This window comes from Chiloscyllium plagiosum, unplaced genomic scaffold (assembly GCF_037043375.1).
Source record: "Chiloscyllium plagiosum isolate Xiang-an unplaced genomic scaffold, Cpla_swu_hap1 HiC_scaffold_16, whole genome shotgun sequence".
Lineage (NCBI taxonomy): Eukaryota > Metazoa > Chordata > Chondrichthyes > Orectolobiformes > Hemiscylliidae > Chiloscyllium > Chiloscyllium plagiosum.
The window spans coordinates 8,247,651-8,274,220 of NW_028270154.1; the positions used below are offsets into that span (position 1 = coordinate 8,247,651).

The following is a 26,570-nucleotide window of genomic DNA, read 5'->3' on the forward strand; positions in this document are numbered from 1 at the left end:
GCAAATCTGTGCGTGGTACAGAGTGAGGATTCTGCAAGCCTCACTCCCTCTGCAAATCTTTAAAAAAGACGTTCAAATCTGGCCGAGCATCGTCATTCAAAAGGTGAGATAAATAAACTGCCCTGATTGATAGCAATGCTGCATTTTCCGAATATAGAACTAAGAAGGTCTATGGATATTGAAAACAGTCGCGATTAGGCAAAAGAGATCCTCAAGTGAAATTCAGTGAAAGCTGGAACAAAGTTAAATGAAATGCGTCAAAGATTTTCACCCGGAAAAAAAAAACAGCAGGAGTTCATCGCCGCAGTGGTCAATACCGACCTTCAGCTACTTCAGCAATGGCCCTATCTCCGTGGTGAGATAAATCGTGGAACTATTTTCTTTTCAAATTCCATGATGCACAGCTTTATTCCTGAGTCCTCGACGACAGAAGCAACCCAACACACGTGTAGGGACAATTGGGTACCATCGAAATTTTCGTCTGACAAGCTTAAGATTGTGTATCGTGGAATTTGAAAAAAATGTTCCACGACTTTTCTCAGATTAGGCTTTTGAAGTGCTGTGTACTTCAGTTCCTGACTGCCTAAATTTGTGTGCCACGAAGCAGTCAAACTCATGAGAGCCCAAAGTCTGAATTCATTATTTTTGATTATTAGATGAAAACAATCTCTACTGCGTTAAATAACCCAGTCTTATTATAAAGTGTCGCCACGTTTGTTCAGACTCTCTGTAAGCAAAATAACAGTTCTTCCATTTTCAGTTCGTTTAACAGAAGAGCAAAATAGTTGGCTGCTGAAAGAATCAGCAGCAAACCTAAGCCAGCAGGAATTTATTGGTAGATACAATTAACAACTCTCCAAAACGGTGGTCGGTCTGCATTACAGATAAGGGACATTGTGGTTGTAAATTCTAAAATAATGCTTCTTGTGGTGCGGACATGAACTATTCCCCTTCTCAATATTAATTTCCAAACTATTTTACTAATAAGTGAACATAGCCAGAAAATACTAATAACGTCTAAAGCATTAACCAATTGATAACATAAAACAGTGGTTAAAGCAGAGAAGAAATTGTGATTTCACAATACATTTCTCTGATTCAGGATCCCTAAAAGAGCTTCTTGACTCAGGCCGAACCTTTCAAATGAAAATATCATGGTGGTGTGACGAACTTTGACATCAATTGCTTGCAAGGTTAATTTTTGACGGTAATCTCACATTTAAAAGTACTTGGATGAACGTTTGAAGCATCATAACATTCAAAGGGAAAGTGGGGCGAGTGTAGATTTAGTGTATTTTTGGCGGGATAAACTCGATGGTTGAATGGCCTCTTCTGTAATACGGTTCTCTGATTCTACATTCCTACAAAATGCTACGTGGCAAGGGATAATTAATCAATTTTATTGATGTCGTGATGAACAATGACAAGGACACTCCCCTATTCTTTGAAATAGTGGCAGAGGAACTGATTGATATACATGAGATCAGTAACAGGATTTCCTTTTTAACTTGTGCCAGATGTCTTTGTTATCAAGAGTTGGACATCACGGACAGTATTGCTTGCCGTTTGAACGATACGCGACATGCAGCTTGCATTTTACGTTTAGAAGATTTGAATTCTGATTTGAATCTTCTAAATTATAGGCTGGCGCAAACATCCCTCGAACATTTGAAGGTGAGTAATTGTAAACTATCGCAGGATATGCTGTGAGCCCACATCAAATGTTAAACAGCCATACAAAGCGTCGAGCGTGTTGCGCACAACGGAGAGACGTTGGTGGGATAATCTGGTAAGAATCCTGTGAAAGTAAACACACAGTTGACTCTTTAACGCATATGAATTTTGTTCTCTGATCACTGTTTCACAGAGCACTCTCAAGTCCAAAATTAATATCTTCTTTCATGCAATCCGTTGATATAAAGGTGCACTCAGGTCCAAAGAGAAATACAAGCTGTTCAAATGAAATGGTTTTCGATACTATTAAAACATTGGCCTTCTGAAGCTTTTATACAGCAGTTATCAAAAGCAAACATTAAAAGGATCGGGGGGAAATAAATTTTGTCATAACTTTCAGGTAAAGAAATACTTTCAAAGCAGAAAAAAATTAGATTATTCAACAAGGATAACTCTTATAGAACCCCTGGCAGGATGACAACAGGAATGAGAAACTTGTGCAATAATCTTTCCGGTATCAATATGAAAATCCTGTCTGTATAGCAGTGACTCTGACTCTATATTTGAAAATAAAATACGTAATTATTCATCAAGAATTACCTGCCACAGAAAGAATAGTTTGTTGTCGTAGTTAGTTTATTGCGTTGCTGTCACGAACACTCCGATCGTTGAAAGGCAACGTAGGATGACAAGGTTTTAAAAACAGAAAGTCACTCTTCGATGATTCCGGTGACAAGCACACACTGTAATGATAACTTCCGGTCTGAACTTCCCCGCTATAATTCAAAGGATCCCTTCCGGTTGGTGTCCGATTAAAGCCATCAGTCGAATTTCTCCCATTACAACAACAGACTGCAGAGCTATATACTTCAGCAGTATTTCTATCTTGTCTGCACTTCAGGGTGAGCAAAAATAATATTATTATGAGAAACAAAAAGGAAGTGGTTCCGAAAATTATGATTAGATAACTATTTATACCTGAAAAAAATTTCGAGTGTCTGGGTTCATCACGTTGTTCAAATGATTTCTCAGTAACATTGGACATTACGAGAAAGGATATTGTGGCGCTGCTGGAAAGGCTCGGCTGTCCATTGTCCTTCACGCAGAGGACTACGCGCACGGCAAAGATATCTTGATCACTAAATGCTCGCGTTGCTCTAATTTCTCCAGAAAGAAGTCCAACAGTAAACAGACTAGGATCAGTGGCTTCCAATAACTCATAGGAAAGCCTTGCATTCTGACCAGAGTCTTCATCAGTGGCAATTACTTTGGTGACCAGATATCCTGGATATGTTGAACGTGGCATAATCTCCACTGTTGCTGAGTTGTTCCATGTTAGAGGTGAAACAATAATGGGTGCATTGTCATTTTGATCCAAAATAATAACATTCACAAAGGCAGTGCTGCTCAATGGAGGCGACCCAGCATCCTGAGCTTGAACTTTCACCTGGAAATGTTTCTGTTGCTCATAGTCGAAGGAACGCAGAGCGTAAATGTTCCCATTTTTGGAGTTAATCGTAAAGTACGCAGAGGAGGATATTTCTTCTTGCTGTCGATTGTCGACAATGGAATAAGAGATTTCCGCATTCTGATTCAAATCAGCATCATTTGCACTAACAGCAAATATAGAAGTACCGGGTGCGTTATTCTCCATCAGGTACGCTTTATATGACGATTGTGTAAAACTTGGTGAATTATCATTGACATCAATTACTGAAACCAGAACGAATTTACTTGCTGAAAGAGGAGGAAATCCACCGTCCCAGGCTGAAATGGAGATGTTGTACAGTGGGGTAATCTCATGATCCAGAAAGCCATTGGTAATCAACTTGTAGTTGCCCTTCAAAGATCTTTCAATCTTGAACGGAATGCTGTCTGGGATCTGACATTGAACTGTCCCATATTCGCCAGAATCGCGATCTGTTACGCTGATCAGAGCAATACCAACCCCTGAAGAAGCATCTTCCCGCACAGCACTGGACACCACCGTAACTTGCAACACAGGACGATTGTCGTTAGTGTCAAGTACATCAATGACAACATTTGCAAGACCTGACAATTCAGACGGAGCAGAGTTCATTGCTTGGACGTCAAATTCATAAACATTGGCTTCTTCAAAATCCAGTACTCCTCGAACTCTGATCTCTCCAGTCATAGGGTCCAATTTGAACAACTCACGAATAGTTTGGGAAACATGATTGGTGAAAGAATAAGTCACGTCAGCGTTTGTACCTTCATCTATATCAGCAGCATGAACTCTTAGCACCAAAGAGCCATTCGCAATATTTTCCATCACCGTCGCTCTGTAAGTTTCATGATCGAAGACGGGTGCGTTATCATTTGTGTCAATGACGTTAATGATGATCCGCGCTGTGCCTGATCTCTGTGGAATCCCACCGTCAATGGCTGTCAACACTAGAGTAAACGTTGACTGTTTTTCACGGTCCAAAGACCTCTTTAATACCAGCTCGACATTTTTATTTCCCCCTCTTCTTGTCTGCACTTTAATAATGAAGTGCTCGTTCGGATTGATCTGGTATGTGTTGATTGTGTTTGTACCCACGTCCAGATCACGCGCGCTCTCGAGAGGGAAGCGAGCGCCCGGCGCATTTAACTCATTGATTTGCAAATAGAATTCCTTCCTCGAAAAGACGGGTGAATTATCATTTACGTCTAGTATCTCCACTTCAACGGGAAACATTTCCAAAGGATTATCGAGCGTGATTTGGAACGAGAGATAACATGCCGCGGTTTTGCTACAAAGCTGCTCTCTGTCGATTCTTTCATTAACAAATAAGAAACCATTTTCTACATTTATCTCCATGTATTGTTTCGAGTAATCAAAAATCAGAAGAAATTTGCGAGTCGGTAACTCCCAAACCTTTAATCCTAGATCGTCAGCGGCGTTGCCAACATATGTTCCACGTTCTGTTTCCTCGGGAATCGAGTAGCGAAGTTGTTCGGAAACCAGGACAGAAATGCAGAGCAAAAAAACGATGGACACTCGGCTCATCAGAATAGTGGCCATTGTCATACTGATACGTCAATTCTGACAGAAAAAAATAACGAGCTGCATATCAATATCCGATTTTTTGAACTGAGCAACGATAAGGTTATCACTTGGAGAGCTTTTCTGACTGTGACCGCACACGATCAATGCAGACACCAACTGCTCGTATGGTTCTGTTTGTCAAGGAGGAGGCGGTCGATCTCTTCCAACGTCTCGAATTCTTATTGGTCGACAGCGACACGAAGAGTTTCGCCCAATAACTGCAACTATTCTTAAAGCTAGACCCTTCAGAGATCTTGTCAAATTATGGGTGTACAATTAAAAATATCTCGACAAATGGCATTTCACAAATGGCATTTTCAATGTGCTCTATCGGAATCTTGAACCGTTTGATAATTGCATCATTATCGTCATCAACGCTGTCCATGTTTAGTTGTTATATTGCCATTCCACGACTTAAATAAATCGTCGGTTACGAAATTTACTAGCATTTCTAGGCCTTAAATCTGAATTAATGATTCTAAAAGTGGTTAGATATCTCTAATACTTGAAAATGCTAACATTATTTCCGAGAATCTATTTTTTTTTTGTTAAATAGCAATGACTGTAATCGCTACGTTCGGAACAGATCTTTTCTCTCCCTCATTAGTCCTCACAAATCAGTTTATTTTCACGCACGCTACCTCTTTTTAAATGTGACTGGAATACATTTCTGGTGAACCTATCATCCCTCGTTCAGAATCAAACAGCGGCACCCTGACCGTGTCCAAAAAAGTATGTGCCGAATAATTAGTTGTGCTGCTCCAAATATTCAATATTCTGCTGGCATTCTGTTAAAACTAAGAAAATACCTATACGTCAGTATTCAGAGAAACTAATTAACGCATGCAGTAACATGAAAAGAATGAGATAGCCAACTGTGCGCCCTTTGATATTCTTTGATAAACGTAACACACTGAACATCATCACATCGACCAAAATCTTTGGTGTTTGCAACCTTTTACTGAGTTACTTTTTGAAGCATCTCAAATCGGACTGACCAGTCATTAAACACTGCGAAAATGGCCCCGATATCTAGACCGACACCAGACGGAATAGCTCCACGATTGAAGTATCACCGAACTCGAATGTTCTATACAACAATCTGCTTATGTAAATAGTTCACTTAATTAAGGAAAATCATGCTTTAACATCGCAGAAGTAAACGCGAGTTATGAATCATGCTCCTAAAGCCGCAGATGTTGAAGTGCGGCATGGGTGCTGTTTATATTCGTGAGGTTAAGAATAAACAGATGAGTTGAACGGAAACATATAAAAAAAGTTAGAATGCGAGCATCTCGGGCCATCATCATAAAAAACGCACAAGGGGAAGGAATAGCTTTTGAAATGAAAACAAAATCTGTTAAAATATGTCACGAATTCTAAATGGTTTAAATGTTAGATTTTGTCTAAGAATTCGAAGGAAGAGAGGTAGATCGCTATATCGATTAAAATCGCAACGATCGGCCTCGATGGTGGACAACGTGGACAGCAAAAATGAGGCCACTGGTAGCAGATTACAGTAGAAAGTTTCCCACAAGTGAACGCAGTCCATGGAGCGCACAGCACTGGCAAAGTTCTATTTTTAATGATCGGAACTGAGAAACATAGGAGCAGGAGAAGGCCATTCAGCCTGCCAGCCTGTCATGTTATTTAACGCGATCATTACTAATCTAATACTTTGATGTATTTCATTTTCTATCCCCACTAATCTCTACCCCTTTGGCAGTTAGAAAACTATCAAAGTATGTTTTAAACATAGTTAAGCTTTACTTGAAGATTGAGCTTCCACAGCACTCTGTGTTAGGATTTCCAACGGTTGACAACGACTGAATCAAAAAAAATCCTCATCTTAGTCCAACGTGGGCATTCCTTATTTTTAATTGTCCCTGATGGGACTAGGATCCCCAACCAAGGGAATCATCTCTCCAGCATCTGTGATATAGTGACTTTAATATTTAACTTTTAATTTTGTTCCTTGTTTCTTTCTACATTGTTCTTAACTTTTTGTATCAAGATACTTGTACCTAAAATGGACCATTGTGCGTGCATTTGTATTTGTGTGCACGTGACAATAAAGTCGAAACAAAATCTAAATCTATTTTGTCTCCTTTAATTATGCTGCAGGTTGCAATGCGATCACTTCTTCTAAACCCTAGAGAATAAGCCTTCAATTTGCCCAATATTCTTCATAGGACAGTCGCGCCATCAGAGGAACAAATCTGGTGAACCTGTGCTGGACTCCCTCTGTGTCAGTAATAACGTTCTTCAGGTACTGTGCACAACACTGCCTTTGCCTTGGAAGCTATCTTCTACAAAATTGAACCAGTACTTGATTATCTGTAAACACAAATCCTCTCGAATTGAAGATTAATATTCGTTTAGCCCTCCTAGCAGCTTGCTGCACCTGTATGTTAGACTTTAGTGACACATTGATGAGGATACCCAGGTCTCTTTATACGTCGACACTTTGCAATTTCATGTCATTGAAGTAATAATATCGCAGACTTTAAATTACATCCCCATTCGACTAGTTATTGTCATCAGACTTTTATAGAATTAAAATACCATCCACAGTCGCAATGGTACTCCAAGCCATCTCTTAGGAAAAATCTAGGAAGTATTGATTGTATTAGGACCAACATCTGGTCTTGAGCACTTTCAACAGCTAGATTAAAAGATTGGGCTGCAACTGAAATCTTCATTTGGAAATCGTCTACATATAATATTCGCATTGCAGCAAGGAGTATTTTCAAATAATTATCCACTTGTATTAGCAAACAAAGAGAACGGATACAACGCTGCATAACTTTGTCCTCTGGTCGCCCTGCCTGAAAGTAGGAGCAAGTTTACTATGTTTGAGTGGATTACAACGTAAGTTTGGTCACAACAGGTGCATTATGCAATTCTGGTCGCAATGGATGAAGGATGTGATTAAATAAGGGAGCGTGTTGTCTTGACTGCAGCGATTCAGCTACGAAAAAAGAGGTAAGGTGATTGATTCCCTTACCGCAGTGAAGGATGAGGGGCATTGATACTGAGGGGTACAACGTTCGAAGGGACATTAAAAGCCGAGGTAAAGAGAAGCTTATCCCCTTATTAGATGGGTCAATAATCAATACGACGTAATATTAACAGAAGGATCAGGAGTTTTAGAATGGATTTAAGGATTATTCTTCTTCAACGAGAGCGTTGTGGACATCTTGACTTCACTGCCTTAAACGCTGGTAAAAGCAGGAAGCCTCAAGAGACAACTATTTAAATGAGCACGTGAACTTCGTAACATGAAAGGCTATAGGCGAAATATTGGAGAACTTCGATGCCCAAAACAGACACTGAGCCTCTTTCCTACTGCAGCCATTTTAGGACTCCAGCCGCTGTCAATCAGTTTTCTTTGTTCATTGTTTTGTTGGACGAGGACTTCAGCTTGGTCAGAATTTATGGTCCATCCAAATAAATTGCTCAACATATTGCTGTACATCTGGAGTCACATGCAGCAGCTGTGACTAGTAGTTTGCCATCCCTCCAAGGAATGGGTTTGTACATAAACCTACCATCAGGCCAGGTCTCGACTTCACGTCAAATTTAAATTCAAAACTCACCTCCCGCCGTGGGATTCGAACCCACGTGCCCAGATCATTGGATTTCTGACTGCTATTACATCCACACAAATGTTCCCCATTGTGACTCTCAGCGGTTAATTAAGAAATACAACTCAAATTTACAAATTAACCTCAATGTACTAACGTCTTTCATCAAAGACCAGACGAGATGTCCGCGTGGATAATTCCCACACACTTGGTCTCAAATACTCAGCGATATTCTCAACAAAGGGCTTGTGTTCCTGCTGCTCGGGAACCGATCAAAGGGCTAGCCCCGTAAAGAGGTCCGACACAAGCCCGCTCATTATTGCCATTGTTCTCAGGTGGATGTTGCTGTAAAATAGATTAGCAAATTGATTACCTTATCTTATCTCTTACTGGACAATGGTACGGATGCATGTCAATACATTAATATGGAAGAGAGGAGGTAAACGAAACATAGACCCGATGAGATTGGCAGTTCATGGCTGCACGGCACATACACAGGCACTGTTGGTTTAGTCGCTTCTTCGCTGTGGTGCTTTAGCTGTAGAATGAGGCACTGTAGATGCAGGGCAGCGTTTCAGGTTCTTATTGGTAGACAGCGACACGAATAGCCTCAAACAATAACTGCAGCAATTGTCGTGAATGTTATATTGTTTCAAGCTTTATTGCAACTGCATCAAATGAAAGGACGGTGCACGTGCAAATCCAGAATCCTTTAGAAACACAAGTAATAGCATGTTTTTTTACGTATTCTTTGTAAAATCGGTATAACGTTCTTTAGCAGCAGAAAGGCTGATTCTCCTTAGAATCGTATTTCCAATTAATAAGCAGAGCAAACAAAGAACTGTGCATGCTAGAGAACTGAAACAAAAGAAATCCTAAAATTTAGCAGACCTGGTAACATTTGTGGAGAGAAAACAATTAATGCGTCAAGTTCAGAAGAATGTTGAGTGTTTTCTCTACACAAGGCTGCCAGACCTACTGCGTTTCTCTAACATTTGCTGTTTTGTTCCAAATAATCCACGGTCGTACAGGATTCAAATGCCTACTGTAATTATGACAGTATTCCCAGTAACATACAGCACATTGTGATTCAGTTTCACTTAGTCATAGAGTCATAGAGATGTACAGCACGGAAACAGACACTTTGGTCCAACTCGCCCATGCAGACCAGATATTAAACCCAATCTAGTCCCACCTGCCAGTACCTGATCTATATCCTTCCAAAAGTTCCTATTCATATAGCCATCCAAATGCCTTTTAAATATTGCAATTGTGCTAGCCTCCACCACGTCCTCTGGCAGCTCATTTCATACACGTACCACACTCTGAGTGAAAAAAGTTGCCCCTTAGGTCGCTTTTATATCTTTCCCCCTCACCCTAAACCTATGCCCTCTAGTTCCAGAATCACCCACCCCAGGGAAAAGACTTTGTCAATTTATCCTATCCATGCCCCTCATGATTTTATAAACCTCTATAAGGTCACCCCTTAGCCTCCGACACTCCAGGGAAAACAGCCCTAGCCTATTAAACCTCGCCCTATAGCTCAAATCCTCCAACCCTGCCAACATTCTTATACAGGAGAAAGTGAGGTCTGCAGATGCTGGAGATCAAAGTTGAAACTTTATTGCTGGAACAGCACAGCAGGTCAGGCAGCATCCAGGGAACAGGAGATTCGACGTTTCGGGCACAGGCCCTTCTTCAGGAATGAGCAGAGAGTGTTCAGCAGGAGAAGATAAAAGGTAGGGAGGAGGGACTTGGAGGAGGGGAGTTGGAAATGTGATAGGTGGAAAGAGGTCAAGGTGAGGGTGATAGGTCGGAGTAGGATGGAGGCGGAGAGGTCAAGAAGAAGACTGCAGGTCAGGAAGGCGGTGCCGGGCTGGAGGGATCCGGCTGAGACAAGGTGGGGGGAGGGGGGATGAAGAAACTGGTGAAGTCCAAGTTCATCCCCTGCGGTTGGAGGGTTCCCAGTCGGAAGATAAGACGCTCCTCCTCCGACCGTCGCGTTGTTGTGGTTTGGCGGTGGATGAGTCCAATGACCTGCATATCCTCGGTGGAGTGGGAGGGGGAGTTGAAATGCTGTGCCACAGGTTGGTTGGGTTGGTTCGTCCGGGTGGCCCAGAGGTGCTCTCTGAATCGCTCCGCAAGTAGGCGGCCTGTCTCCCCAATATAGAGGAGGCCACACCGGCTGCAGCGGATGCAGTAGATGATGTTGTTGGAGGTGCAGGTGAATCTGTGGCGGATATGGATGTTTCCCTTGGGGCCTTGGAGAGAAGTGAGGGGGGAGGTGTGGGCGCAAGTGTTGCACCTCCTGCGGTTGCAAGGGAAGGTGCCGGGAGTGGAGGTTGGGTCGGTGGGGGGTGTGGATCTGACAAGGGAGTCGCGGAGGGAGTGGTCTCTATGGAAAGCTGATAGGGGAGGGGAGGGAAATATATCCTTGGTGCTGGGGTCTGTTTGGAGGTGGCGGAAGTGACGGCGGATGATGCGCTGTACATGGAGATTGGTGGGGTGGTAGGTGAGGACCAGTGGGGTTCTGTCCTGGTGGCGGTTGGAGGGGCGGGGCTCAAGGGCGGAGGAGCGGGAAGTGGAGGAGATGCGGTGGAGGGCACCGTCGACCACGTCGGAGGGGAAATTGCGGTCCTTGAAGAAGAAGGCCATCTGTGTTGTAGGTATTTTGAACTGGTCCTCCTGGGAGCAGATGCGGCGGAGACAAAGGAATTGGGAGAATGGGATGGCGTTTTTACAGGGGGCAGGATGGGAGGAGGTGTAGTCCAGGTAGCTGTGGGAGTCAGTTGGTTTGTAGTAGATTCTTATACATCTTTTCTGAACTCTTTCAAGTTTCACAGCATCTTTCCGATAGGAAGGAGATCGGAATTGCACGCAACAGTAGCCTAACCAATGTCCTGTACCGGAGCAAAATGACCTCCCAACTACTGTACTCAATACTCTGACCAATAAACGAAAGCATACCAAGCGCTTTCTTCACAATCCTATCTACCTGCGACTCCACTTTGAAGGAGCTATGAGCCTGCACTTTTTGCTCAGCAACACTCCCTAGGACCTTGCCATTAATTATATAAGTCCTGCTAAGATTTGCTTTCCCAAAATGCAGCACTCACATTTTTCTAAATTAAGCTCCATCTGCCATTTCTCAGCCCATTGGACCATCTGATCAAGATCCGGTTGTAATCTGAGGTAACCTTCGTTGCAGTCCACTACATCTCCAATTTTGGTGTCATCAACACACTTACGAACTATACCTCTTATGCTCACAACCAAATCTTTTATATAAACGATGGAAATTAGTGGACCCAGCACCAATCCTTGTGGCATTCCACTGGTCACAGATCTCCAGTCTGAAAAACAACTACCTTTGAGCCAGTTCTGTATCCAAAAGGGGGGTTCTCCCTGTATTCCATGAGATCTAACCTCGTTCACCACTCTCCCATGGGGAATCTTGTCGAACGCCTTACTGATATCTATATAGATCACATCTACCACTCTGCCCTCATCAATCCTCCTTGTTACTTCTTCAAAATAAACTAAATCAAGTTTGTGAGACATGATTTCCAACGCATAAAGCCATGTTGACTATCCCTAATCAGTCCTTGCCTTTTCAAATACATGTACGTCCTATCCCTCAGGATTTCCTCTAACAACTTGCCTACCACCGACATCAGGCTCACTGGTCTATAGTTCTCTGGCTTGTCCCTACCACCTTTCTTAAACAGTGGCACCACGTTTGCCAACCTGCAGTCTTCCGGCACCTCACGTGTGACTATTGATGATACAAATATCTCGGGAAGAGGCACAGCAATCACTTCCCTAGCTTCCCAAACAGTTCTAGGGTACGCCTAATCAGGTCCTGGGATTTATCCACTTTTATGCATTTCAAGAGATTCAGCACCTCCCCCTCTGTAATATGGATATTTTCCAAGATATCACCATCTATTTCCTTGCATTCCATACTTTCTACGTCCTTTTCTACAGGAAACACTGATGCAAAATGCTCATTTAGTATCACCCCCATCTCCAGTGGTTCCACACAAAGGCTGCCTTGCTGATCTTTGAGGGGGCCCATTCGCTCAGTTGTTGCCCTTTTGTCCTTAATATGTTTGTTAAAACTCTTTGGATTCTCTTTAACACTATTTGCCCAAGTTATCTCATGTCCCCTTTTTGCCCTCCTGATTTCCCTCTTAAGTATACTCCAACTGCCTTTATACTCCTCTAAGTATTCATTTGATTTGTCTTGCTGATACCAGAAATATGTTTCCTTCTTTTTCTTAAGCAAACTATCAATTTCTTTCGTCATCCACCATTTCTTACACCAGCGTTTCCTTTCACCCTAACAGGAATATACTGTCTCTGGACTCGCATTGTCTCATTTCTGAAGGCTTCCCATTTCACAGCCAGTCGTTTACTTCGACAATCTGCCTCCAATCAGCTTTTGAAAGTTCTTGCCAAATACTGTCAAAATTAGCCTTTCTCCAATTTAGAACTTCAACTTTTAGATCTGAACTATCCTTTTCCATCACTATTTTAAATCTAACAGAATTATTGTCGCTGCCCCCAAAGTTCTCCCCCACTGACACCTCAGTCACCTGCCCTGCCTTATTTCACAAGAATAGGTCAAGTTTTGCACCTTCTCCAGGAAGTACATCCACATATTGAATCAGAAACTTTACATGTATACACTTAATAATTGTTTCTCCATCTAAACCCTGAACACTATTGCAGTCCCAGTCTATGTTTGGAAAGTTAAAATCCCCTACCATAACCACCCTATTATTCTTACAAATAATCGCAATATCCTTACATATCTGTTTCTCAATTTCCCTCTGACTATTAGGGGTTCTATACTACAATTCCAAAAAGGTGATCATCCCTTTCTTATTTCTCAGTTCAACCCAAATAAGTTCCCTAGATGTATTTCCGGAATATCCTCCCTCAGTACAGCTGTAATGCTATCCCTAATCAAAAATGCCACGACCCTTCCTCTCTTGCCTCCCTTTAGTCCTTCCTGTAGCATTTGTATCCTGCAACATTAAGCTGCCAGTGCTGTCCATCCCTGAGCCACAAATCTGCAATTGCTATGATATCCCAGTCCTATGTTCCTAACCATGCCGTGAGTGCATCTGCCTTCCCTGTTAGGCCTCTTGCATTGACATAAATGCAGTTTAATTTATCAATTTCACCTTGTTCTCTGTTTTGCCCCTGCCTGCCCTGACTGTTTGACTCGCTTCTTTTCTCAAGTGTACCAATCTCAGATTGATCTCTTTCCTCACTATCTTCCTTGGCTCCACTCCCATCTTAATATTTAAATTCCTCCTAAGCAGCTATGGCAAATCTCCCTGCCAGTATATTAGTCCCCTTCCAATTCAGGTGCAATCCGTTCTTCTCGTACAGGTCATTTCGACCCCAGAAGATATTGCAATGATCCAAATCTGTGAGTCTTTCTCCCACACATCAGCTCCTCAGCAATACATTCATCTGCTCTATCTTCCTATTGCTACCGTCAAAAGCTCGCAGCACCAGGAGAAATCCAGTGTTATAACTCTCGCAGATCTCCTTTTTTAAATTCCTGCCTAACTCTCTACGTTCTCCCATCAGAATCTCATCCTTTTGCCTTCCTATGGCATCGGTTCCAATTGTACAATGACCTCCAGCTGGTACCTCTCCCCGTTGAGAATATTCTGCACCCTCTCTGAGACATGCTTGATCCTGACACCAGGGAGGCAACCACCATTCTGATTTTTCACTGCTGGTCACAAAAACGTCTATCTGCGCCTCAGACGAGAGAGTCCCCAAACACAATTGATCTTTTTGAACCCGACGTATTCCTCATTGCAATAGAGCCAGTCTCGATACCAGAAATCTGGCTGTTCTTGCTACATTCCCCTGAGAATCCATCACCCCCTACATTTTCCAAAACAGCATACTCGTTTGAAATAGTGATAGCCACAGAAGACTCCTGCATTACCTGACTACCTCTCTTACCTTTCCTTGAGTTAACCCACCTATGTGACTGCATCTGCAACTTTTTTCCCTTCCTATAACTGCCATTCATCACATCCCCCTGCTCTTGTAAATTCTTCATTGCTTCTGTCTCTCCAACTGATCGTTCAATCTTACAAGATACGCAAAAACGTCATTTATTGCAGATATAATCTTCAGTCACACGTAAACTCTCCCGAAACTACCACATCTGACAAAAAGAGCATATCACTGTACTAAAGGCCATTTTTGCTTCTTCCAATCTACAGACACAGAAGATAGCACTGTCTCATTTCTCGACAAAAATACTGCTCCTGGTTGACTTAATACTTGTGAGTTATATTTTAAGTTTAATCAAGAGACATATTTCAATATAACATATAATCAAGAAAGAACCGACTCCACTCATTGCTGCAGATGTTCTGTAGGCCAAACTGAAAAATATTCACTTGTCTGTTTCTGTGCTGTGACCTCTCCCAAACAGGTTCCTCCGAGATTAGTTGTGAATTTCACTATTTTATAATTTTCCCAGATGCAATCCGATGTCCAGCGATACATGAATTCAAACAGCAAAGGCAGTAACTGCGCAGGTTCACTGTTGTGTCAGTTGGCAGTGTTGGATTCTTTCCTCTCTCACTCTCTCTCTCTCTCTGTCTCTCTCTCTCTATCCTGCACTGACCTCACCATGTGCTGCCTTTGTCTGTCCTTCTACATTTTAAGCCGTTGCTTTGACGTCTGTTTTCCCCAAAGTTCCAAATCAGCGCAACTGCACATAAAACAGCAATTCCTGCTCCTGCAATTTGAGGGAATCACCTCTAACAACTAAAATACCTCAATAAAGGAGCAGCCTGTTACAGTCTGAATTTTCTTTCATCCTCCATCATGGATTACCATCCAATTGACCAGTCAAAATTGGATGGAGTGCCTGGTACAGTGGATCATTTGAGCTGATTGCCTTCCTATCTGAACAAAGATCGATGATTTAAAGTATGAGTACTAATTTGGTAACATGGGACAACAGCAGTAAATATTTAAAACAGCGCAATGTATACCTTCACAATTTGTAGACCTTTTAAATTACTCACGTCCATAAATTACCATTAATTCAGATTAGAAAACCTGAATTAATATGCTCCTTGCGTAAATTCACCAGTTGCATTAGCAGACTTCGAACAAGCTATAAGCACGGCGAAGCTAAAACTTGAAGCTTTTGCGAAATGGCAAGAAAGTTTAGCTCTTCAGCAAAATTGCGCCCCCCACCCCCTTCCACACACACACCCCGGCACTGAAATAAATCGTGCCGAATGCAACCCTAGATAGTGGTGGTCAATTAATGCAACAGCTCCACATGCACGCAACACTTTGCCCATTATCGTTATGGGTGGTTTCGGGGTCTGAGTAGACACAAATCGACTACAGTGCTTCCTGCTTTGCAACTTCAATTACTCATCAGAAATTCGTCTTAAATCCTTATACAGCTTCTTCCAAGCCCACTCCGACTTCCCGAAGGACAGGACAGCAGATATATGGGGACACCACGGCCTGCATGTTTTTCTCCAATGCTCTCATCTTCCTGATTTGGAAATACGTCGCCAAACACAGTCGCTGGGTCAAAATCATGAAATTCTGTTCTTAATGATATTGTGAGCCACCTACAGTGTATGGACTGCAGCAGTTCAAGAAGGTAGTTCACCACCGCCTTCTCAAGGGCAACTAGGGACGAGCAATAAATGTCTCCCAAATGAACAAAACTGTGTGTTTGGCTCTAAAGATTTTGAGAAACCTTTAAAATTAAAGGTGCCATATTTAAGTGAAATATTTCTCTTTCTTTCGTTTATTTTCCAATCTCCATGATGAGCAGCGTGAAAGCCATTCAGTAAGTAATTAAAGTTTGCTCATTTATCTTGCTGAAATCACTACTCCTGCCCAGGACAATATTTTACACATTGTATTCTCTCTAAGTGACACTACGTAATGAAACTGCACATTGAACATGCGACCGATTTTGCACCAGACAAAACCACCAGCTGGCGTGCAAGACATCTATATTTCGTTTAAATAATAAGCGCCCTAGCCTGAATTTCCTTATACCGTCTACACTGCTAACATCTACGTGAAAGGTTGTCTCGATGGGCTCTGTTCAAACAAGCAGCACAACCCAGCCAACTCCCACCCTGTTGGTCCACCTATAATTCAGGATCAGGGTAATGGAATCTGTCATCAGTCGTACTACTAAGCAACAGTTGCTCATTAGCAAATCTATGCGTGGTACAGAGTGAGGATTCTGCAAGCCTCACACCCTCTGCAAATCTTTACAACTGATGTTCAAATCTGACGAAACATCGTCACTCAAACTGTGAGATAAATAAACTGCCCTGATTGATAGCAATGCTGCATTTTCCGAATATAGAACTAAGAAGCTCTATGGAAATTGAAAACAGTCGCAATTAGGCAAAGAAGATCCTCAAGTAGGATTCAGTGAAAGCTGGAACAAAGTTAAATGAAATGCGTCAAACATTATCATCCCGGAAAAAAAAACGGCAGGAGGCCATCACCATAACGGTCAATACCGACCTTCAGCTATTTCATCAATGGCCCTATCTCCGTGGTGAGATAAATCGTGGAACCGTTTTGTTTTACAAATTCCACGATGCACAGCTTTATTCCTGAGTCCTCGACGACAGAAGCAACCCAACACACGTGTAGGGTCAATTGGGTAGCATCGAGACTTTCGTCTAACAATCTTAAGGTTGTGCATCGTGGAATTCGGAAACAAAAGTTCCACGATTTATCTCAGATTAGGCTTTTGAAGTGCAGTGCAGTTCAGTTCCTGACTGTCTAAATTTATGTGCCACCAAACAGTCAAAATCATGAGAGCCCAAAGTCTGAATTCTTTAATTTCGATTATTAGATGAAAACAATCTGTACTACGTTAAATATCCCAGTCTTACTATACAGTTCGCTACGTTTGTCCAGACTCTCTGTGAGCAATGTAACAGTTCTTCCATTTTCACTTCGCTTAACAGAAGAGTAAAATAGTTGCCTGCTGAAAGAATCAGTAAGCCGGCAGGAAGACATTGGTAGATACAATTAACATATCTCTAAAACGGTGGTCGGTCTGCATTACAGATAAGGGACACTGTGGTTGTAAACTCTGAAATACTGTTTCTTGTGGTGCGGACATGAAACATTCACCTTCTCAATATCAATTTCCAAACTATTTTATTAATAAGTGAACGTTAGCCGGAAAATACCAATAACGTCCAAAGCATTAACCAATTGATAACATATAACAATAGTTAAAGCAGAGAAGAAATTGTGATTTCACAATACATTTCTCTGATTCAGGGTCCCTAAAAGAGCTTTTCGACTCAGTCCGAACCATTCAAATGAAAATAACATGGTGGTGTGACAAATTTTGTCATCAATTGCTTGCGACGTTAACTTTATACGGTAATCTCACAACATTGAAAACTACTTCGATGAACACTTAAAGTATCGTAACATTCAAAGTTCAGGGCCTATTACTGGAAAGTGGAGCGAGTGCAGATTTAGCGTATTTTTTTGGCGGGATAGACTCGATGGCTGAATGGCCTCTTCGGTAATATCCGGTTCTATGATTCTACCATGCCAAAAACAGCTACGAGGCAAGAGAATGTTAATCAGCGTTTTACTGATTTCGAGATGAAAAGTGACAAGGACACTCCACTATTCTTTGAAATAGTGCCATAGGAACGGTTTGATATACATGAGATCAAAAATAGGATTTTCTTTTTAACGTATGCCAAGTATCTTTGTTATCCAGAGCTGGGCATCACGAACAGTATATCTCGCCATTTGAACGACACGCGACATACAGCTTGCATTTTATGTTTAAAAGCTTTGGATTATGATTTAAATCTTCTAAAGTTGAGGCTAGCTCCTCAAAATTCCTCCAATATTTGAAAGTGGTTAATTGTGAACTATCGCCGGATATGCTGTGTGGGGGAGCAAACACCAACACATGAGCCCACATCAAAAGATAAACAAGCCATGCAGAGCATCGAGCGTGTTGCACACAATGGACAGACGTTGGAGGGATAAACCTGTGAAATTAACCACAGTTGACACCTTAACGCATATGATTGCAAAAAATAACATCTTGTTCTCTAATCACTGTTTCACAGAGCACTCTCAAGTCCAAAATTAATGTCTTCTTTCCTGCAATGCGTTGATATGAAGGTGCCATCCGGTCTTCAAAGAGAAGAGAAATACAAACTGTTCAAAGTAAATGGTTTTCGATACCGTTAGAATATTGGCCTTCTGAAACTTTTAAACAGCAGTTATCAAAATCAGAAACATTAAAAGGATTGGTGGGGGTGGGGGAGGGGGGAGTGGGGAAGGAACAAAAATTGTAATAACTTCCAGGTAAAGAAATACTTTCAAAGCAGAAAAAAATTAGATTATTAAACAAGGATAACTCTTATAGAACCCCTGGCAGGATGGCAACAGGATTGAGAAACTTGTGCAATAATCTTTCCAGTATCAATATCAGAGTATCAGTATCAGAGAGCGGCGCGAGCTGTGCGGAAGTGAGGTTGGAGCGCAGAGCTGGTCGGGAAGGTAAGTGACTGATATTTGAGTGGGTGTGTTCGAAATCCCAGGCCCTACATAGTAGGGCCTCCCTCCCATCCTCCTCCTCTAACCTAATTTTAAAGTCCACAGGTAAGCTACTCAGTGTTCTTGTTTTCGGAGACGAGGTGTAGAGTAATGGCAGCGCAGGCAGTGGAATGTTCCTCCTGCAGGATGTTCGAGGTAGGGGTGACCACCGATACTCCTGCCGACTTCATCTGCAGGAATTGCAGTCAGATCCTGCTCCTCACAGAACGAGTTAGGGAACTGGAACTGGAGTTGGATGAACTGAGGATTATTCGAGAGGCTGAGAGGGTGATAGATAGAAGCTACAGGGACATAGCTATGCCAGAGAACAGAGGTAGCTGGGTAACAGTTAGAGGTGGGAAGGGGAGGAAGCAGGCAGTGCAGGGATCCCCTGTGGTCGTTCCCCTAAACAATAAGTATACTGCTTTGGATACTGTTGGAGTAGCAGGGGTAAGCTGCAGTGACCGGGTCTGTGGCACGAGGTCTGGCTCTGAGACTCAGAAGGGAAAGGGGGAGAGGAGGAGAGCGCTAGTTATAGGAGACTCTCTAGTTAGAGGGACGGACAGGCGGTTCTGTGGACATGGGCGAGACTCTCTGATGGTTTGTTGCCTCCTGGGTGCCAGGGTCCGAGACGTCTCAGACCGTGTCTTCAGAATCCTTAAGGGGGAGGGTGTGCAGCCAGAAGTCGTGGTGCATGTTGGCACCAACGACATAGGTAGGTAGAGGGGTAGGGAGGTAATTCAAGAGCTCAGCGAGTTAGGCTGGAAGCTAAAAGCTAGGACAGACAGAGTCATCATCTCTGGGTTGTTGCCGGTGCCACGTGACAGTGAGGCAAGGAATAGGGAGAGAGTGCAGTTGAACACGTGGCTGCAAGGATGGTGTAGGAGGGAGGGCTTGTATTTGGACAATTGGACTGCATTCTGGGGAAGGTGGGACCTGTACAAGCAGAACCAGAAGGGCACCAATATCCTGGGGGTAGGTTTGCTAGCTATCTTCGGGGGGGGGGGGTTTAAACTAATTTGGCAGGGGGATGGGATCCGGACTTGTAGTCCAGCAAGTAGGCTGGCTGTTTGTCAGGATGTCCAAGAATGTAGGGAGGCTGTGAAGAAGGTAGTACAGACAGGGAATACTTGCGGACACAGAGATGGGTTCAAGTGCGTATACTTCAACGCAAGGAGTATCAGAAATAAGGTGGGTGAACTTAAGGCGTGGATCGGTACTTGGGACTACGATGTTGTGGCCATCACGGAAACATGGATAGAAGAGGGACAGGAATGGTTGTTGGAGGTTCCTGGTTACAGATGTTTCAGTAAGATTGGGGAGGGTGGTAAAAAAGGAGGGGGGGGGGTGGCATTGCTAATTAGAAATGGTATAACGGCTGCAGAAAGGCAGTTGGAGGGGGATCTGCCTTTGGAGGTAGTATGGGCTGAAGTCAGAAATAGGAAAGGTGCAGTCACCTTGTTGGGTGTTTACTATAGGCCCCCCAATAGCAGCAGAGATGTGGAGAAACAGATTGGGAAACATAGTTTGGAAAGGTGCAGAAGCCACAGGGTAGTAGTCATGGGCGATTTCAACTTCCCAAATATTGATTGGAAGCTCTTTAGATCAAGTAGATTGGATGGGGTGGTGTTTGCGCAGTGTGTCCAGGAAGCTTTTCTAACTCAGTATGTAGATTGTCCGACCAGAGGGGAGGCCATATTGGATTTGGTACTCGGTAATGAACCGGGACAAGTGATGGGCTTGTTAGTGGGTGAACATTTTGGTGATGGTGACCACAATTCTGTGACTTTCACCTTGGTTATGGAGAGAGATAGGTGTGTGCAACAGGGTAGGTTTTACAATTGGGGGAAGGGTAATTACGATGCTGTAAGACAGGATCTGAGGAGCATAAGTTGGGAGCAGAGGCTGTCAGGGAAGGATGTCGTGGAAATGTGGAACTTTTTCAAGGAACAGATACGATGTGTCCTTGATATGTATGTATCTGTCAGGCAGGAAAGAAATGGTCGTGTGAGGGAACCTTGGTTGACGAGGGAGGTTGAATGTCTTGCAAAGAGGAAGAAGGAGGCTTACATCAGGTTGAGGAAACAGGGTTCAGACAGAGCAATGGAGGGATACAGGATAGCCAGAAGGGACCTGAAGAAAGGGATTAGGAGAGCTAAGAGAGGGCATGAAAAATCTTTGGCGGATGGGATCAAGGATAACCCAAAGGCATTTTATGCGTATGTGAGAAAAATGAGAATGACGAGAACGAGGGTAGGTCCGATCAAGGACAGTAGTGGAAGACTGTGTATTGAGTCGGAAGAGATAGGAGAGGTCAGTATTTACGAACGAGAGGGACCGTATTGTTGAAGAGGAGAGTGTGAAACAGACTGGTAAGCTAGAGGAGATACTTGTTAGGAAGGAAGATGCGTTGGACATTTTGAACAACTTGAGGATAGACAAGTCCCCCGGGCCTGACGGGATATATCCTAGGATTATGTGGGAAGCAAGAGAGGAAATTGCAGTACCGTTGGCAATGATCTTTTCGTCTTCACTGTCAACGGGGGTGGTACCAGGGGACTGGCGAGTGGCGAATGTTGTGCCCCTTTTCAAAAAAGGGAATAGGGATAACCCCGGGAATTACAGGCCAGTTAGTCTTACTTCGGTGGTAGGCAAAGTAATGGAAAGGGTACTGAGGGATAGGATTTATGAGTATCTGGAAAGACACTGCTTGATTAGGGACAGCCAGCAAGGATTTGTGAAGGGTAGGTCTTGCCTTACAAGTCTTATTGAATTCTTTGAGGAGGTGACCAAGCATGTGGATGAGGGTAGAGCAGTGGATGTAGTATACATGGATTTTAGTAAGGCATTTGATAAGGGTCCCCATGATAGGCTTATGCAGAAAGTCAGGAGGCATGGGATAGAGGGAAATTTGGCCAATTGGATAGAAAACTGGCTAACCGGTCGAAGTCAGAGTGGTGGTAGATGGCAAATATTCAGCCTGGATTCCAGTTACAAGTGGAGTTCCGCAGGGATCAGTTCTGGGTCCTCTGCTGTTTGTAATTTTTATTAATGACTTGGATGAGGGAGTTGAAGGGTGGGTCAGTAAATTTGCAGATGATACGAAAACTGGTGGAGTTGTGGATAGTGAGGAGGGCTGTTGTCGGCTGCAAAGAGACTTAGATATGATGCAAGGCTGGGCTGAGGAGTGGCAGATGGAGTTCAACCCTGCCAAGTGTGAGGTTGTCCATTTTGGAAGGACAAATAAGAATGCAGAATACAGGGTTAACGGTAGGGTTCTTAGTGAGGTGGAGGAACAGAGGGATCTTGGGGTCGATGTTCATAGATCTTTGAAAGTTGCCATTCAGGTGGATAGAGCTTGTAAGAAGGCCTATGGTGTATTAGCGTTCATTAGCAGAGGGATTGAATTCAAGAGTCGTGAAGTGCTGTTGCAACTATACAGGACTTTGGTTAGGCCACATTTGGAGTACTGTGTGCAGTTCTGGTCCCCTCACTTTAGGAAAGATTTGGAAGCTTTGGAGAGGGTGCAGAGAAGATTTACCAGGATGTTGCCTGGAATGGAGAATAGGTCGTACGAGGATAGGTTGAGAGTGCTAGGCCTTTTCTCGTTGGAACGGCGAAGGATGAGGGGTGACTTGATAGAGGTTTATGAGATGATCAGAGGAATAGATAGAGTAGACAGTCAGAAACTTTTTCCCCGGGTGCAACAGAGTGTTTCAAGGGGACATAAATTTAAGGTGAAGGGTGGAAGGTATAGGGGAGATGTCAGGGGTGGGTTTCTTTACCCAGAGAGTGGTGGGGGCATGGAATGCGCTGCCTGTGGGAGTGGTAGAATCAGAATCTTTGGTGATCTTTAAGCGGCAATTGGATAGGTACATGGATGGGTGCTTAAACTAGGACAAATGTTCGGCACATCATCGTGGGCCGAAGGGCTTGTTCTGTGCTGTATTGTTCTATGTTCTATGTTCTAATATGAAAATCGGGTCTATGTATAGCAGTGTCTTTATATTTGAAAGCATAATACACAATTATTCACCAAGAATTAACCGCCGCAAGAAAAATACAAGTAAAGAAATACTTTCAAAGCAGAAAAAACTTAGATTATTCAAAAAGGATAACTATTGTACAACCCCTGGCAGGATGGCAACAGGAGTGAGAAACGTGTGCAATAATCTTTCCAGTATCAAGATGAAAATCCTGTCTTTATAGCAGTGACTCTGACTCTATACTTGAAAACATAATACGTAATTATTCAACAAGAATTACCTGCCACAGAAAGAATAGTTTGTTGTCGTAGTTAGTTTATTGCGTTGCTGTCACGAACACTCCGATCGTTGAAAGGCAACGTAGGATGACAAGGTTTTAAAAACAGAAAGTCACTCTTCGATGATTCCGGTGACAAGCACACACTGTAATGATAACTTCCGGTCTGAACTGCCCCGGTATAATTCAAAGGATCCCTTCCTGTTGATGTCCGATTAAAGCCATCAGTCGAATTTCTCCCATTACAACAACAGACTGCAGAGCTATAAATTTCAGCAGTATTTCTATCTTGTCTGCACTTCAGGGTGAGCAAAAATAATATTATTATGAGAAACAAAAAGGAAGTGGATCCGAAAATTATGATTAGATAACTATTTATACCTGAAAAAAAATCCGAGTGTCTGGGTTCATCACGTCGTTCAAATGATTTCTCAGTGACATTGGACATTACGATAAAGGATATTGTGGCGCTGCTGGAAAGGCTCGGCTGCCCATTGTCCTTCACGCAGAGGACTACGCGCACGACAAAGATATCTTGATCACTAAATGCTCGCGTTGCTCTAATTTCTCCAGAGAGATGTCCAACAGTAAAGAGACTAGGATCAGTGGCTTCCAATAACTCGTAGGAAAGCCTTGCGTTCTGACCAGAGTCTTCATCCGTGGCAATTACCTTCGTGACTAGATATCCTGGATGTGTTGAATGGGGTATTACCTCCACTGTTGCTGAGCTGTTCCATGTTCGAGGTGAAACAATAATGGGTGCATTGTCATTTTGATCCAAAATAATAACGTTCACGAAGGCAGTGCTGCTCAATGGAGGAGACCCAGCATCCTGAGCTTGAACTTTCACCTGGAAATGTTTCTGTCGCTCGTAGTCGAAGGATCGCAACGCGTAAATGTTCCCATTTTTGGAGTTCATTGTAAAGTACGCAGAGGAAGGTATTTCTTCTTGCTGTCGATTGTCGACAATGGAATAAGAGATTTCCGCATTCTGATTCAAATCAGCATCATTTGCACTAACAGCAAATATAGAAGCACCGGGTGCGTTATTCTCCATTAGATACACGTTATATGACGACTGTGTAAAACTTGGTGAATTATCATTGACATCAATTACTGAAACCACAATTAATGTACTTGTTGAAAGAGGAGGAAATCCACCGTCCCAGGCTGAAATGGAGATGTTGTACAGTGGAGTAATCTCATGATCCAGAAAGCCATTGGTAATCAACTTGTAGTTGCCCTTCAAAGATTTTTCAATCTTGAAGGGAATATTCTCTGGGATCTGACAATGAACTTCCCCATATTCGCCAGAATCGCGATCCGTGACGCTGATCAGTGCTATACTAATTCCCGAAGAAGTATCTTCTCGCAAAGCACTGGACACCATCGTAACTTGCAAAACAGGACGATTATCGTTCGTGTCAACAACATCGATGACGACATTTGCAAGAGTTGACAATTCAGGTGGAGCGGAGTTCATTGCTTGGACGTCAAATTCATAAACATTTGTTTCTTCAAAATCTAGTACACCTCGAACTCTGATTTCTCCAGACACAGGATCCAATTTGAACAAATCACGAATATTCTGGGAAACATCATGGGTGAAAGAATATGTTACCTCCGCGTTTGTCCCTTCATCAATATCAGTAGCATGAACTCTTAGCACCAAAGAGCCATTCACAGTGTTTTCTAACGTTGACGTCCTGTAGGTTTCATGATCGAATACGGGGGCATTATCATTTGCGTCCATGACATTAATGATGATCCGCGTTGTGCCAGATCTCTGCGGAATCCCACCATCAATGGCTGTCAATACCAGAGTAAACATTGACTGTTGTTCACGGTCCAAAGGCCTCTTTAATACCAGTTCGGCACGTTTATTGCCTCCTCTTCTTGTCTGCACTTTAATAATGAAGTGCTCGTTCGGACTGATCTGGTATGTGTTGATTGTATTTGTACCCACGTCCAGATCACGCGCGCTCTCGAGAGGGAAGCGAGCGCCCGGCGCATTTAACTCATTGATTTGCAAATAGAATTCCTTCCTCGAAAAGACGGGTGAATTATCATTTACGTCTAGTATCTCCACTTCAACGGAATACATTTCCAAAGGATTATCGAGCGTGATTTGGAAAGAGAGAGAACATGCAGCGGTTTTGCTACAAAGCTGTTCTCTGTCGATACCTTCATTAACGAACAAGAAACCATTTTCTACATTTATCTCCATGTATTGCTTCGAGTAATCAGAAATCAGAAGAAATTTGCGACTTGATAATTCCCAAACCTTTAATCCTAGATCTTCAGCGGCGTTGCCAACAAATGTTCCACGTTCCACTTCTTCGGGAATCGAGTAGCGAAGTTGTTCGGAAACCAGGACAGAAATGCAGAGCAAAAAAATGGTGGACACTCGGCTCATCAGAATAGTGGCCATTGTCATACTGATGCGTCAATTCTAACAGAAAAAATAACTAGCTCTATATCAATATCCTATTTTTGAACTGAGCAACGATAAGGATATCACCTGGAGAGCTTTTCTGACCGTGACCGCACACGATCAATGCAGACACCAACTGCTCGTATGGTTCTGTTTGTCAAGGAGGAGGCGGTCGATCTCTTCCAACGTCTCGAATTCTTATTGGTCGACAGCGACACGAAGAGTTTCGCCCAATAACTGCAACTATTCTTAAAGCTAGACCCTTCAGAGATCTTGTCAAATTATGGGTGTACAATTAAAAATATCTCGACAAATGGCATTTCACAAATGGCATTTTCAATGTGCTGTATCGGATTTCCGAGCCATTTGATGATCACATTATTCTCGTCATCAACGGTTGTTCATGTTTAATTGTTATATTGTCATTCCACGGCTTAATTTTAATAAATCGTAGATTACGAAATTTACAAGTATTTCTAGGCTTTAAATACAAGTTAATGATTTCAAAAGTGTTGAGATATCGCTAGTACTTGAAAAAACTAACAATATTTCCGAGACGCTAATTTTCTTTTGTTAAATAGCACTGACAGTAATCGCGACGTTGGTAACAGATTTTTTTTCTCTCCCTCAGGAGGCCTCACAAATCAGTTTATTTGGCTCTTTTCACCTACGCTACCTCATTTTGAATGTTACTGGAATACATTTCTGGTGAACCTATTACCCCTCGTTCAGAATCAAACAGCGGCACCCTGACCGTTTCTAAGAAAGTATATGCTCAATTAGGTGCGCTGCTCCAAAATTTAGATATTCTTTGGCATTCTGTTGAAACTAAGAAAATGCCTGTATGTCTATATTACGAGAAACTAATTAACCCATGCGGTTACATGGTAAGAATGAGATAGACAACTATGTGCCCTTTCATATTCTTTGA

At 42.7% G+C, this 26,570-nt stretch overlaps 1 protein-coding gene and 1 pseudogene across 4 annotated transcripts in view; both read right to left on the reverse strand.

Annotated features, from left to right (window-relative positions):
- Positions 1 to 26,570, reverse strand: part of LOC148147467 (protocadherin alpha-C2-like) — an 87,500-nt pseudogene that overhangs the window by 46,622 nt on the left and 14,308 nt on the right. The window lies entirely within an intron of this gene.
- On the reverse strand, positions 907 to 25,818 carry LOC122556971 (protocadherin alpha-C2-like). 3 transcript variants are annotated; one of them, XR_015759691.1, is made up of 3 exons: positions 23,209 to 25,818; positions 18,390 to 18,537; positions 907 to 1,798 (listed from the first exon to the last, which is right to left on the reverse strand). XR_015759691.1 is itself a non-coding variant. In XM_087995095.1 (2 exons), the coding sequence occupies exon 1, from the start codon at positions 4,706 to 4,708 to the stop codon at positions 2,306 to 2,308; it is 2,403 nt and encodes an 800-aa protein (XP_087851221.1). In that variant the 5' UTR covers positions 4,709 to 4,801; the 3' UTR covers positions 907 to 1,798; positions 2,275 to 2,305. The 3 variants fall into 3 exon arrangements, 2 of the variants coding, with proteins under 2 accessions (XP_087851221.1, XP_087851220.1); XM_087995095.1 differs by lacking the exons at positions 18,390 to 18,537; positions 23,209 to 25,818 and adding an exon at positions 2,275 to 4,801; XM_087995094.1 differs by lacking the exon at positions 907 to 1,798 and having other exon boundaries at positions 17,510 to 18,561; positions 23,209 to 25,816.